The sequence below is a fragment of the Xenopus tropicalis genome, chromosome 6 (assembly GCF_000004195.4).
Source record: "Xenopus tropicalis strain Nigerian chromosome 6, UCB_Xtro_10.0, whole genome shotgun sequence".
Classification (NCBI taxonomy): Eukaryota; Metazoa; Chordata; class Amphibia; order Anura; family Pipidae; genus Xenopus; species Xenopus tropicalis.
Genome location: NC_030682.2, coordinates 123,752,427 through 123,767,692, shown reverse-complemented (window position 1 = coordinate 123,767,692; position 15,266 = coordinate 123,752,427). Strand labels below are relative to the sequence as shown.

General features: G+C 39.4%; 1 protein-coding gene across 1 annotated transcript in view; it reads left to right on the top strand.

The window, feature by feature from the left end:
• Positions 1–3,072: 3,072 nt before the first annotated feature.
• The window catches only part of znf704 (zinc finger protein 704), a 28,706-nt gene continuing 16,512 nt past the window's right edge, over positions 3,073–15,266 (top strand). The window contains exons 1-3 of the mRNA XM_031903977.1: positions 3,073–3,488; positions 10,717–10,967; positions 14,490–14,593. Coding sequence (XP_031759837.1) covers positions 3,264–3,488; positions 10,717–10,967; positions 14,490–14,593 — 580 coding nt within the window. The 5' untranslated portion in view covers positions 3,073–3,263. The remainder of the gene's footprint in view (positions 3,489–10,716; positions 10,968–14,489; positions 14,594–15,266) is intronic.

Here is a 15,266-nt window from a genome sequence, read left to right as displayed (position 1 = left end):
TCATCTGAATGGTTGAAATATGGGGAAACTTAAGGGCATTACTGAGACAACTGAAGGTATGCCTGCAGCTTGAGATTAACTCTTTATTAGCCTTTCCTTCTCCTTTAATATTTGGTAGCACAACCTTTAAAATCAAACACTTTCTGTAGCCATACATGAGCTTTCTATGTTACCACTGTTTTACTGAATTTGCTCAATTTCTCCCAAATTTGTTTTCAGATCCCTCCAGGAGTGCTCAATGCAAGTTACTGTACATCTGGAATTCATTGCTGGCCAGTGTTTGCCTTTAACCATTCCTGGGTGCTTTTAAAAGTGTGCTTTGGATCATTGTCCTGCTGAAATACCCATGATCTGGGAAAGAGACCCAGCTTTCTGACAATGGGTTCAATATTGCTCCCCAAAATGCCTTTGCAAATTCCTAATTTCACGATGCCATGCAAGGGCTCAAGCCAATCAATTCCAGAGGCAGCAATTCAACCCTAAAAGATTAGCAAACCTCCTCCTTGTTTGACATTATGAATGGTGTTTTCTGTAAACAATTAGATGTTCCTAACCATAAAAGATCTCATATTTAGTCTCATCTGTCCACAGTTTATACGCCCAAGAGGATTTTTTGGCTTGTTCAAGTGTGTTGTGGTCAATCTCTAGTCAGGCTTTCTTAAGTTTGTCAGTAGCGGGTTTGCTTCCACATTGCACCCTTTTACTGAGTAAAGGTGCAAGTTGAAACTGTTGTACCTTGTGTCTGAAGCTTTGCTAGAAAGTTGCAATCTTTCATCAATTTTTCTTGTGTAACACTGAGATTGCCCATGATATTCTGCCTCACCTCCTCAAACAGTTCATTTCTTTTCCCCATGTTCAGTGTGGTACTTGCAGACAATTTAAAATGAATGAATTATGAATGAATGTGTGCTTCTTATCCTGCAGGAGAATCACCTGTTTGCTTGAAATTCAAAGAATTCTTACAATACAACCCTTGTTGTGATTTTTTGTAAGATGTAATAATTTCCAATTTTCTTTGTGTTGATTGAATGCAAACAAAAGAAATACATATGAGAACAGCATTGTTATTTTCTGGCAGAACTGGCACATTATTTGATAAGTCCAAGGTGCCGATATTTTTGACCACAGAAGGGAAATTTCTTCTGAAATCAAACTTCATTGTGTGTGTTTTAAAGAGTTCATATTCACATGTCACACTGAATCTACTAATTTACAGTAACTGTGAAAACAACAGAGAAGAAATCAACATCTTTCCTCCCTATGGGACACATGCATAGAAGGGCCTGGGCCCTAACATCATATTCCTGCATGCAGTCCAAGATCTCTATTGGGATTTAAAGCAATTAAGTTGTATCTCTAGCGGAGTCTTAATTTTAAAACCCAAAGTGTAGCCTGTAAGGTACTTAGAAGTCCATGTAATTTCAGACTAGTGGAAGACAGAGGTTCCCAGGAGCAATTTGTTACGGGAAGTGAACTTCCACCTCGGTTTATGGCAGGACCATCCTTGGACACGACACAAAAAAACATATATGGTGACAGTGACCACATTTTGAACATACGCCCCAGAAATAAGAAACAAAGTAAATTGCACTGATAATGGCATAACAACAGGGAGAGCAGACTCTAAAGCCACAGGAAGGGCCCTGTTGAGGAGATGGATAGATTGATTATTACAATATCAGAGCTCCTTTCTTCTGTGAAAGAATTTTGCAGGGATAACTGGGACAGTCAAATCAAGTCCTTAAAGTGGTTGTTCACCTTCAAAGTCCAAATCTTATAAAAATACCAACAATGCTCTCAGCAAGTTAGAAAATCCACAGAAAAAAAAACTACATTACTTATTCCCCAAACTGGAGCACAGAGGCCTGTTGCAAACTGCACAATGCAAGACAGCCTGGAAAGTGCAAAAGAAAGTCTAATTGTGGCCTTTTTTGCACACTGCATTCTGCAAAATTGCTTTCTGTAGCTGTGACAATGCATGTGGAGCAAGTGTAGGCTTTTCCAAATTTGGGCTTGCACCTTCCTGTTTCCTGACACCAATGATCCAAACCAGTCCATCATGAACAAACACATTTACAGACATACCTGCTAAATTGCACAGGTGCGGTTGCCTGTAGCAAGCAACCAGCATTTAGTTTTGTTAGGCTAATGTCAGACGAAGTGGAGGGCGGATATTTTCGGCAAGCAGAAAAACGCTTGCCGAAAATACTGCCCAAAGCCTCCTACATGTGCCTGCACCCAAATGAATGGAATACGCTCGGGTGCAAGCACATGTAGCCGAAATACGCATAAAAACGCAAGACTTTCAAACTCTCGCGGCCTTAGAAAAAGAAAGCAAAGATCTACCATAAGTAACTGCACTGGTACAATGTAGCACCTATCTTAGTATATCTGCCCTACATTGTCTTACTTTGATGTTACCTGGCCTCGCAGCAAAATAGTTTTAGAGCCCCATCCTTTTAACTTTGGGAAAAATTATTTATTTCGCACACAAATATTTTGAAATTGAGCTTAATTATTCTCACTTTGTTATCTGTAATCTTGGCCTCCCAAACGCTGAGTCTGCTTCCTCACTCACATGGGTTCACACATACACAAGGGCATTTGACTTGGGCTCCAAGGCACATAATAGCTTTTTCACAAAATAATTTTTGTCAAGAGTATTAAGCTTAATAATTAGTTTAGACAATAGTTAAGCTTTGCTTACCATTTATATGAGGAAAGGCTAACTAGTGACCTTCTAGCTGTCAGGGTGAAATTTAGAACATAGGATGGCATGTTTATTTGTAATTGGGGCACAACCTTGTTGCATTGCCTAGGACACACACTTCTTTTGCTGTGGCCTGTAAGTTAAATTTTAAATAGTGTATCAGTGCAAACCCATATAATACAGTGCAAATGAGAGGTAGTACAAAGAGTTAACAAAATAGATCTATTACAGTAGAATATATTCCTCTCACTATGGCAGTACCTAAATATAAAACAAGCATTAATTGTATAAATACAGTCCCTCTCTGCCACTGACCTTCCAAATAAAAGGCTACTCCAGTCCAGGATTTTGAGGACTCCAGTTTGCATGGGTTTGGGGGCTTTGGGAAAGCCCACACACAGCTAGGGTGAGGAGTTAGTGGGGAGCTGTTTATGCTCAGTTGGGGGGGATCCCAGACTATAGGAGGCTGTGTTTGTGCTGGATATAGGGGCTGCTGCAGCTGTTTGTGCCTAGAGGGGAGGAGATAGGGGATAGGACAATCCCATAGATTAACATGCAGGCTCGTCGCCTAAGCAAACGGTCCGTCCTAGGCAGTAAGGTGAATACTTCTGAGGATGCCCAAGACTGGGGTATGAAAGGGGCAAGAAAAAGACTGGGAATGGGGGCAGTTATCCAGGAGGGGGCTGAGAAGCAGAGAGCGAATGATAAAGAAGAAGTGGCTGTGGAGCAGCAGCGAGCCACGTGCGATGGAGAAGAATCTGTGCACTGCTCCTTAAAGGTGGGTGTAACCAGAATGGAGAGATAGAAAGAAAGACACAGAGAGAGAGAGAGAGACAGAGAGAGACAGAGAGAGAAAGAGAGGTGCCTACATGCATGCTGATCTGCAACCTATAGCAGACATATATGTACTGTGTGTAGCCATGTGCTGCAACTGGGGATTACATTTCTTATAACAAAGAAAATAAGTTTGCACATAGTACTGGGCAGTTCTCCATACAAAACAGTACTAAGGAGCAATTGAAGCCCAGGTGTATAGATAAGGATTTTAAAATAATGTCATTCTACTGAACCTTATCACTGCAGTGCAGTAGCTGCTGAATAAAAGGTATTCTATCCAGAGCCTGTTTTTGTACTACAACTCCCAGCATGCCTCAGAAGCCTTCAAGTCCCACACTGCTGGTGCCTGAATCCCCTTTGTAGCAGAAAGCAGGCAGCCCTGTGCACACAGGCATTTTAGCTGTGTTTTCCATTAGAAGGGGGTGTGTCAGCCCATGGCTCGTGTTCGCCTCGCTCTATACTTCTATGTCAGTTTTTCCACCTTTCAGGCATGTGTCGCAGTAGCAGCCCTAACAAAGACTTGCTGCTGAGCAGTGATGCCAGGCTATTCCTTCTAATAACAACAGATAGGATATCAATCTCACATGGATAAAGAGGACAATGGTGAAATAATGATGCTGAAAATAGCTCTGTGCATCGAATAAATGCAGATACTCAGTATACAGTATGCTCCCCTTAAAGGAATACCAACACTTTTTTTTTTATTTATGCTGTGCCATGTCCAGGACTCATTATCCTTGGGGTGGTACTTTTTTTTTTTCAAATCGTCCTGTTTTTTGGCTAAAGGGATGTGAATGCATTACACTGTATTTAATCAAGAAATGGGTCTAAATAAAGACACGGCGCAAAGGGGGTTAATCTGTTAACCCCTTGGACACTCTTTCCATAAATATGCTGCATGTACAGTTTGATCAGTTCCATAGTGTAACACATAGGCATATTCTCTTCTGTGCGCTTCAAGTGGGTGTGTCTGTGAGCGTGCATTTCTGCTTCTGTGAGCGTGTATGAGTTTTTGTGAGTGTAAGAGACTGTGAGAGACTGCTGTGAGTACACGTACACAAGTGTGAGGGTTTTGTCAGTATGGATGTATGTGCATGTATAGGAGTCTACAGTGTATGTTTCAATGAGCGCATATGTCTATAAGACAGATGGACATGTTTATCAGGAGGTGGGCACAGGATCGGACTGGGGGGTGCAGGGCCCACTGGGGCTCCTTGCGGGTTAGGGTCAGGTGTGGGTTGAGTTTTTCCTGACTCGCACATAACTAATTTGCAGGTAACTGTCTTTCCACCCCCTGAAGAATATGCCCTAAGTGTTTCTGTTTTTGTGGGTGTGTCATATAAAAGTGTACCTCTTCTATTGTACATATCATTTAAGTGTACCAGGCTGGTGCGAGAGTGAATGTGCGTGTCACAGTGAAGGGGAAATGTGCGTTGTGTGTAAAGTCATGCAAACTTTATCCGTGGCACACCCTGACGTGCACACTCATCAGATACCCTAACAATAGATGTACGTGATTTTTATTAATTTTTTACTTGGCTACAGATGGGGCTTCTACAACTCCCAGAAGGCATTACCTGCAAGCAGCTCCCTAGGTGATCCATCACTACAAATCACAGCCCCCACCAGACAAATACTCGTTGCTATCACTGTAAATGTAGAACAGCTGATACTGAGATACAGCTCCCAGCAACCTCAGCTAAAATTTTACTAATTGTAGCAGAAAAAGCAGCCCAGACAGGGATCAGGGAGGAATTTCAAGCACAAAGTACTCTTGCACTTATCATACTACAACTCCCAAAATTCCCAGAAGGAATTGCTTCTAGCACGTACTGAAAACATTTATTAGCCACAGGGACTACCTATGTATGGCTCCCCTGACTGTTTCTGAACTACAGTAGCTCTACGAGCAGGTTAAACCAGCCTGCATACTCACATCTGCACAAAGAACAGAGGGGGTTTGTCAACACGTGTCTTTCTAGCTATTGCTAAAGTACAGCCTCCATTATCCTCAATCAGCCATCAACTCACACTGCAAAGGCAGCAGCATGTGTCTAATAAGTGATTACAAAACTATAATTCTCAGCACACGTGCACATGCAGATCGGAGGCGACAGGAAGCAAAAGGCCAGAATAAGGTTTCTGAGCTCTTGCTGTACTGCAAAACCTTAACAACCAGTACTGCAAATCCCGGCATCTGCATCACTTTATCAGCCATTGCAAACATATTGGGATTAAAGGCAGTTTTTATCTTAAGTTATTCTTCTGATGACCTGGTGAGCCATATTTTACAAAAATAAATTTTTGAAAGGGTAAAATTACAGTTTGGCTATATGTCCAAGGATTGTTTTGTTTAATTTGTTGCTTGTGTTATCTGCAACTTAAAAGCAAGTAGATAACCTTATCACAGAGCCAGCCTCGGTCTAATTTTGTGTTACACAAGATTATTCATGCATGAACATACTTTATCTTGTATATAAAAACACTGCTGCTACTGATGTACAGGTCATCAAATATAATAGACAAAAGCACTTCTAAGCCTAAAAATGGATGCCCACCTTACCAATGTTTAACACTGTACCAATGCAATAAAACTTACTTGTACATACACCCTTAGATATAACATCAACATATATACACACAACACCGTGGTGTACACCAAAAAAGAAAAAATGCAACTGCAAGAAAAATTAAAAATAAGCAAAAAAAAAGTTCTGCACTGATGGGTATTTGGCAAATAAATCAAACACAATTATTTACTCATAAGTCCACTGTACAGTACCACACAAACATTTATTCAAAGATGCATTCTCTATGGTGTTATCTCACTATTATATTGCAAACTGCTATCAACTTCTCCCAGATTTGAAGGATGCCTTCTACCAACTGCAGTTTTCAGATTTATATCTGGACTTATATGCTTGCAACTTCTCAACAGTTTAGTGTTTTGTCTTCAACCATTCTTGGATGTTATGTACATTGGGTCACTGTGCTACTGAAACACCCATGATCAGTGAGACACCTAGCTTTCTCAATTCAATATTGCAACCCAAACTGCCTTGCAGTCTCCTTATTTGATGATGCCATGCACAGAGTCAAGCCTGTCAGTTCCAAGGGCATCCCTAAAACATCAGCAAACCTCCTCCATGTTTGACATAAGAGGGATGTTCTTTACCAAAAAGCTCTTAAATTTAGTCTCATCTGTCCACAGAACATACTCCTAGAAGAATTTTGACTTGTTCAGGTGTGTTGTGGTCAAACCTCCAGTCAGGTTTTCTCATGTTTCTCTGTCATTAGTGGGTCTTCCTGGGTTTCCTACCACAGAACACAATTTTGTTAAGTTGGTGCAAGTAGAAACTGTTGTAGATTGTCTCTGAAGCTTTTGCTTGAATCCATGTAGCAGTTAATCAAAGTTCTTTCACAACAATCCTCTGCAATTGTTGATTAAAGGTTATTCTCTCTACTGACAGTTTAGACCAATCTTTTTTTGCAAACTGCTCCAGTTCTTCCAGATTTGAAGGATGCCATCACCTAATTGCAATTGTCGGATCTCTTCATGTGTTCAGTGAGATTTAGTTCTGAACTCACTGATGGCAACTTTACAGCAAACAAGCATTTTGTTTATTCCTGGGTGCTTTTCATAGTTTGCTTAAGGTTATTGTCCTGCTGAAAGACTCACCATATTTTCCACAGAGACCCAGCTTTTTGACAGTGGGTACAATATTTTGCTCCAAAATGGCTTGATAATGTCCTGGTTTCATGTTGCTATGCACAGACTTAAGGCAACATGTTTCTGGGCAGCAAAGCCTTCACCATGTTTGGCTGTAGGTGTTCTTTTCTTTAAAGGCTTTATTAATTTCCAGTAAATAATGTTGTGCTTTACAAGAAAGCTCTAATTCCATTTCATCTGTCCACAGAACGTCTTCCCAAAAGGATTTCTACATGTTTAGCAAACTCAATTCTTTCTTATATTTCTCTGTCAGCAGTGGGGTCTTCCTGGGTCTCCTACCACAGAGCACTCTTTCAGTGAATTGGCGCAGGATGGTGCAAGTTGAAACTATTTTTCTTGTGCCTGAAGGTCAGCTTGAATCTGGCAGTTTATAAAGGCTCTTTCACCACAATTAAGACAATCCTTCTCTTGCAATCTGATTAATGGGAGAGATTACAGGGAGGCTATATTGCTTTAGGCCTAAAACTTCTTCAAAACCTTAAGGGATAGTTATTGACCTGTTTAAATTGGAACATGTCATTATACTGCAAATAAGGACTAGACAACTAAAGGTTATATATTTTTTTTGTTTTAGATGATACAGTTATAGGGGATTAGGGTCCAGTTGTGCAAATTAGGGTTCAGATTTGGATAGGTATTTGGCCAAAACTACTGTATAGGATTCTTTATTCAGCTAAATCAAAACACCAAAAAATTTATTTTTTCAGTTTATCCCTAAAAATGTAGAGCAAATGAGGGGCCTCTCAAGGCATGAAATGTGTTAAACTTGTCCTTTTAAGATTTTTTGTTTTTAAATAAAACAATATTTAATTGCATCACTTCTGCTATTATGGTCTGGTTTTGTGCCAGTCTTCTGTCTTTGAAGAAATGTATTCCAAAAGTACTCCAGGAAAGAAGTGAAGAAACCAGGTATGAAAATATTGCAATCTGCATTGCAAACTGTTCTCCATTAGTTAAACTTCCAGTGTCAACAAATATTTAGTAATAACAAAAGAGCTTATCTATTTCTTTGGCTTCTTACTAAACTTGTAAAACGTGTTCCCTTATAGAACACCATTTTCAAAAATCTTGGAACACTGTGTAAAACCTAAACACAAACAGAATGGGATGATTTGCAAATCAGTTTAACAATATATTTATATGCAAGTAGTACAGACTTGTTTTAATCCTAATTTGATGCCAGTAACACATTTCCAAAAAGTTGGGATGGGACAAAACAAAAGACTTGAAAAGGTACGTAATGCTACAAAGAAAATCCCAGAGAGGATAGATGTCATTGCAATCCAAGTCACACAGCAGATGCTTCCCACTAACTGATCAAATGTATGCCAAAGAGACAGCTGTGCACAAGGCAAAAAATGTTCCTGTTGAACTGTGCTTACAACAGTTATGGCACTGCTTTGCACAGGCTATGAACAAGCTAGATATTAGATGCTGCTGCTGTCAATGTTTTTAGTTTTCCAGCCATTCTTGAACCTCTTTTCCACATCTAAAATGAAACTGTAACAGTATATGAGGGTTGTGGGTGGAGTTTAGGTAGGCTATGGCTAGATAATTAAAAGAAAAATGTATTTAAACCTGAGTAAAAGCTGAGCCAATAGGGCTTTAGCAAAAGGAAAGGTACCTTTCTCACTTATTAAAGGCTAATTTCAAATACAGAGATTTGATAAAACATTGGATAGTTTGTGTATGCACTGAAAATATTAAATGTATTCACAATTTCAGATTGCTTCTGGTTTTACCACAGATTCCTTCTTCCAGCTAATTTCTTCTCTTGCTATCTTCACTGTAATTTAGAAATCTTTAATAACGCAGGCTCCATATTTCTTGACAAATACCTGGAGACAAAAAAGCATTCATCAAAATACGCTGAAATAAAAACTGTTTCCAAAACTGCAATGGATGAATGCAAAATAAGCCAAATATAAGAAAGGGCCAGGCTCCCTACTGTAAGTCCATTTGTTATTTTGGCCGTGTACTAAAAATCTTTCTTCATTTATATTACATGAGGAAATTCATGGATATGGCAAATGTAGCATTTTTTCTGGTTGTCTTTCACCTCAGCTACAGACTCTTTGCCAATGACTGACAGCACCTCAATTATGTTGGTATAGCTGTTTTTGGGGGGAGGGTGGCTTAGAAGTATGAGGGAGATTTTAAACTAGAAATAGAGTAGGAGGAAGCAGTGAGAAATTATAGAGGAAAGTTGGGCTGAAAAGATTGATAGGAATATCAGAGAAGGCTATATTATACAAATAAAAATTTGTACCAGCATTTAATAGGTGTTTACTAATGCAAAGAGCTTGGCTGGTAAAATGGGAAAGCTGGAGTTAAAAAGCTCAAGAATCATGATATTATATTGACTTTCAGAGGCTTCATTCACTAAAGACAACTGAGCTGGTGTCCCTGCTTGTTGGCAGCAACAACCCTACATAGCTGGGAGAAAATTCAGTGGCTGGAGAAGGAAAATAGCTCAAAGCAAAGGAGCTTCTAAGCTCCAAGATGGCAACAGTATGTACACAAACTTGACTGCAGCTCAGTTATGATGGTACACTGTGGCAAAGGAAACAACAGTTATTGGTTCCTCAGCAGCTCAAAGATTTGTGGCTTTTGCACACAGACACAAGAATAACCATTTACTACAGCATCCTCCCTGGACTACCCCTTCTCCCCAGCCCGCTTACAACATCCATACGCAGGAGAAAAGGGTGATTCCAGAACTAGCCTTACTGAAAGTTGTACAAATTATAAAACAAATCTATGCACTGACTTTGCAAAACCAGACTTATCTATACTTAAAGAACAAACTGGCGAGGCAGAATGAAGGACGGATGAGCTTAAAGGTACAGTATGTGCCCCCTAACATAAAGGTTTTAAAAGATGTTTTCAAGTGTATTCAGGTGCTGGAGTCTAAAACTCAGGACCTTGAAAACTGTTATAGGATACGTAAGTCTTTTCTTTTAAAATCCCCTAAAACAGCCACCAGAATAACATAACTTTCTCCCTTTATGCAGATTTATTTTGTTTCTCTATTACAAGCTGCTAAACAGCAGCTCTTTTACTGACTTCCTTGACTAGTGTGAATCTCTGCTGTTTTTGCTTTCCAGCACTCCTTCTTTCTTTGACTATAAAGACCTCAAAGAAGTGCCTAGTGGCCATGCACACTGCCTCTGATCCAATTAAAATGAATCAGGCATACCCAGTAGGCACCTCTTTGAGGGCATCACAGTCGGATAAAGAAGCAGTGCTTAGAAAGCAAAAGGAGCGAAGCTTAACGCTAGACAAGGAAGTCTGTAGAAGAGCTGTAGTTGAACTGGCTGTAATAGAAAAACTAAATACATATAGATGCAGGGAGAAAGGTATATTATCCTGGGGCTCTCATTTTACAGACTTTTTAAACAATTCTTACAGTATAATAATTATTATATTTGTTCTGCAGGGAACAAGGAAAAACAACAAGTTTGTACCATCCACAAATCAATACCTGGAAAGACATACTGGTCACATTGCATCAGAAAAACCAATAACTTACCAAGCAAAAGAAAGGAAGGAAGCAGAATTTGTGAAATGTAATTCAGGCAAAGTGCTTAAACGCGCTCAGGACATGAATGGTGAATGCACAAGCTCTTTCTCCCTTCTTGAGCAGAAATGCAAAGTAGTTTCATCCAGTATTGATGTCCCTCATGCAAGGTATGTATCATGTTAAATTGTTTGCCCTGTGGCCAAATTAAGTGCATGGTCTTGCTTCTACACCTGTCCACTACTGAATACTCAATACTGGACTTTTTACACTTCCTTTTGTGCCATTTATCACGGAGTGTGTGGTGTATGACATAAGACATTTAACATTAAAATACAGAAGGACCTGGGCCTGTTGTATTACAAACCCTGTAATCCTTAATTAAACAAACAATGCAGTTTAGAATTATGTAAAATCTTAGATACAATATTTACTATATTAAACTGTAGTGTGGGATAAGGTGCACTGCCAATAGAGCAAGGTGTATAGAAGTATAATTCACTTTGACAGCACCTCAAATGTTTTAATCAACTAGTAAGTTATATTTTACACAGCTGCACAATGGGTATTATTTGATATCCTGGAAAACTAGTGCAGTTACCTATAAGTTGTAAACCTATAAGTTATAGATTATTAATGGTATGTAAGGGTGCTACTTAAAGGAGAAGCAAAGGCCCGGGGTAAAAGGTAAGCAATTAAAGTCACTTGGGGGTGCCTAACATTTTGGCACCCAAAATTTTAAATTAACTTTAATATGAATTAGACATTGATATTCTGAAATAATTTGCAACTGATCTTCATTTCTTTTTTTTTATAGTTTTTCAGTTATTTAGTTTTCCATTCAGCAGCCCCCCAATTTTGTATGTCATTTTGTTGCTAGAGTTTTATTTACCTTAGCAACCAGGCAGTGGTTAAATGAGAGACTGGAATATAAATAATTATGGAACTGAATAGGATAAAAAGTAAGAATATCAATACAATTGTAGCTTCACAGAGCAATAGTTTTTTGGCTGCTGGAAGAGCCATTTGAAAGCTGAACAGAGGTAAAATAAGAGAATTCCAAAACTATAAAAAAAAAACATTCTATGCCCCCTTGAACCACCCCTTTAAAGAAAGCTTACTGCATCACTGAAACTTTTCAGTTATTGCTTTCTAGAAAACCCGCAGCTCTAGAGCTTTAACATTGTGGTGAAAACATTTCTGATGTAGAAAGCAAATGCTAGGTTTGAGAAATAAATACGCTGCCTTAGGCTGATGACAGAGGAGGAGATTAGTCGCCCCATGATTAATCTCCTCTAGAGGTGGCGACTAATTTCCTTGAATGCTTTCCTTCCTTCGAGAATATAAATCGCTGGAAGGAAAACATGTGTCACTGGAAGTCACCAAAAGTTTCTTTGCAAGCCAAAGCAACACATGTTTTCCAACCAGCGATTTACAATCTTGCCTGTAGGAAAGCATTTAAGGAGATTAATCACAGGGCCACTAATCTTCTGCCGTCTGTCATCGGCCTATAGGTATATAATAGCCAGCACCAAGCTACATGTTTATTATATACTTTGTGCATGAAAACTAATGAATACAATTAAACACACAGGGGCCCATTTATCAAAGTACGATCGCTTCCAAATACAAAAAAACGTATCTTTTCTAAGTTTGCGCACTGTGCCTATTTTTTTGCGACTTTTTAGTTAATTTGCTCAACTTTTTCATACTTTGTGACAAAAAGCGCAACAATTTGTGCAACAAAATCATACTTGAGTATGAATGTTTTGGATTCACTCAAGCTTCGGTATCGTGACTTTCCTTGGGCCAGGTTGGAGCTGCAGAGTGCCATTGAGCCCTATGGGAGACTTTCCTTGGGCCGGGTTGGAGCTGCAGAGTGCCATTGAGCCCTATGGGAGACTTTCCTTGGGCCGGGTTGGAGCTGCAGAGTGCCATTGAGCCCTATGGGAGGCTTTCCTTGGGCCGGGTTGGAGCTGCAGAGTGCCATTGAACCCTATGGGAGACTTTCCCTGGGCCGGGTTGGAGCTGCAGAGTGCCACTGAGCCCTATGGGAGACTTTCCTTGGGCCGGGTTGGAGCTGCAGAGTGCCATTGAGCCCTATGGGAGACTTTCCTTGGGCCGGGTTGGAGCTGCAGAGTGCCATTGAGCCCTATGGGAGACTTTCCTTGGGCCGGGTTGGAGCTGCAGAGTGCCATTGAGCCCTATGGGAGACTTTCCTTGGGCCAGGTTGGAGCTGCAGAGTGCCATTGAGCCCTATGGGTGACTATCCTTGGGCCGGGTTGGAGCTGCAGAGTGCCATTGAGTCCTATGGGAGGCTTCCAAAAACATGCACAGAAGTATCAAAATCAGAAAGGATTTTCCGTCGTTAACGATCGTTCAGATCGTTCAGAAATGCTTTCGTAAGCATTTTTGTGCCATTTCCGATCATCAGAAATTATCATATCTAATCCAAATTTTACCCATTTCGAGATTCAAACTCATACTTTGATAAATCAGCCCCATACTGTTCATTGGACTTGAACAGGTTGTCTGGGAAAAACTTGCATGCTTACAGAAAAAATGAAAAATATAAAAAAAAAGTAAAAAAGGAAAACATATTCACATATGCTACCTGAGGCCAACTTGCCAGACATTACTGCAATTGACTAGACTGGATGATTAAACTGCACCAAGCAGAACAACTAACTGGCCATGAGTCAATTGATCATTTTACTTGGTGGCGGTGTCAGAATTACAAACAGGTACAGGTCAGCCAGTGAATTTTACAGTTTTACACAATGGTCTCTGGTCAACTAAAAGTTGACTGCAACAAAACAATTAATATTTCAAGAAAAGCATAATCTGTACTATATCAAATTAATAAAGAAAAAATTTCCAACTGGACTACTTTAAATGGTATATTCATCCTATTGGTATATCGGGTCCAGGTGCTCAAACCTCAAAACCTTCAGCCCACTGGACTCTCCAAAACAAAGTACCTCAAAAATCAGAAAAACAAGGCTGGCACTAAAGACTGGACTGGACCAATTGGCCAAAAAGTGATGCAGTTAAAACATATTAGTTTTATTTAAAGAAAAAACATCTCAAACATGAACAGCCTGACGTCTTTCGTGCCTAAAGTGGGCACTTAATCATAGGCTATACCTCTACTATAGCCAGTAAAAGCTTACCATGCGGATATGAAATGTTTTTCTTTAGATAAATGCAAAAATGTGCATTTTAAATGCAATGATTGGTCAGTATGTAATTTCTTAAATGTGACATGGTAATGAGAAAATCCACCTTGATAAGTAGTTAAAAATAAAACTGTATCACACATTTAGCAAACTATCTTCTGGCAGTGATATTTTAAAATGAGGCGTGACAAAGCAGATCTGATCAAACTGACTGGTTAATGCACTGTACTGTGAAACATTCATATGATGCTGATGCTCATGAATACCTGAAATTACAAAGTCAAAAACTGCATTGGAGCTAGCAGTTCATGCATAGTTGTATTGAGTTCAACTGACTCAACATAATTCACAATTTTTGATTACACTGTTGATGTATCTCAACATATATAACTACAGATATGCACCTCTAATTGGCTATGTGACTAAATAACTGCTTATAAAACTATTAAAGTGGCCTTTATGCTAGCTGATGTGCAAAGCATATAAAAATACGTGTTTTCCACTGTATTCTAGAATATTTGAAGGTGAAGCAGATATGGACAAAGTGACAGCTGCAATGGTACTGACCAGTTTGTCTACAAGTCCATTGGTTCGAAGCCCTCCTATGCGACTTACTGGTAAAGCTACCTATATCCTTGCAAAGTGTGTTGTAAATATACAGTGATAGATACGCACATCAATCAGGGAATTATCCCTATAGCCATTTACCCACAAACTATGTGCGATGCTCCATATTAAGTAATTTATCAGGAAACGCCTACACAACTGTCACTTCTTGTATGACTATGGGTGACTAACATTAAGGTAACTGAGAAACCTTTAGCTCATAATAAGATTATTAATACAGAAAATCAATGGTGCATAAGTTTTAGCCACTGTTCCAAGAATATCTAGGATAGCGCACAAGTTTTTCACCCAAATCTTCCCCTAACTAGCCTTTAGGCTTAGCCACCTTGCCATTGTTACAAGCCCCTGGTGGTAGGAGGCAGTTCCATTGTTTTAGAAATACAGTTCTAGAGTGATCTCTCAAGTTATTGTCATAAACTGGTTAAAAGGGAGTTTACATTTTTTTACAGCTAATATTTTGATCTGGATGGTTTTAATCATGTAACTTCATTTTATATGTATAGAGTAACGTTAAAGGTGGTAGGAATGGTTGCTGTCATTTATAGGTTAGTGGAGATTTGGGGAAAGAAAGGCTTTTTGCGGAAATGACACAAAACACAAAAAAATGTTATAGCCGTGTTACTGCGATTTTATTAAGCAAGTTTTATTTCATCCAGCAATTAT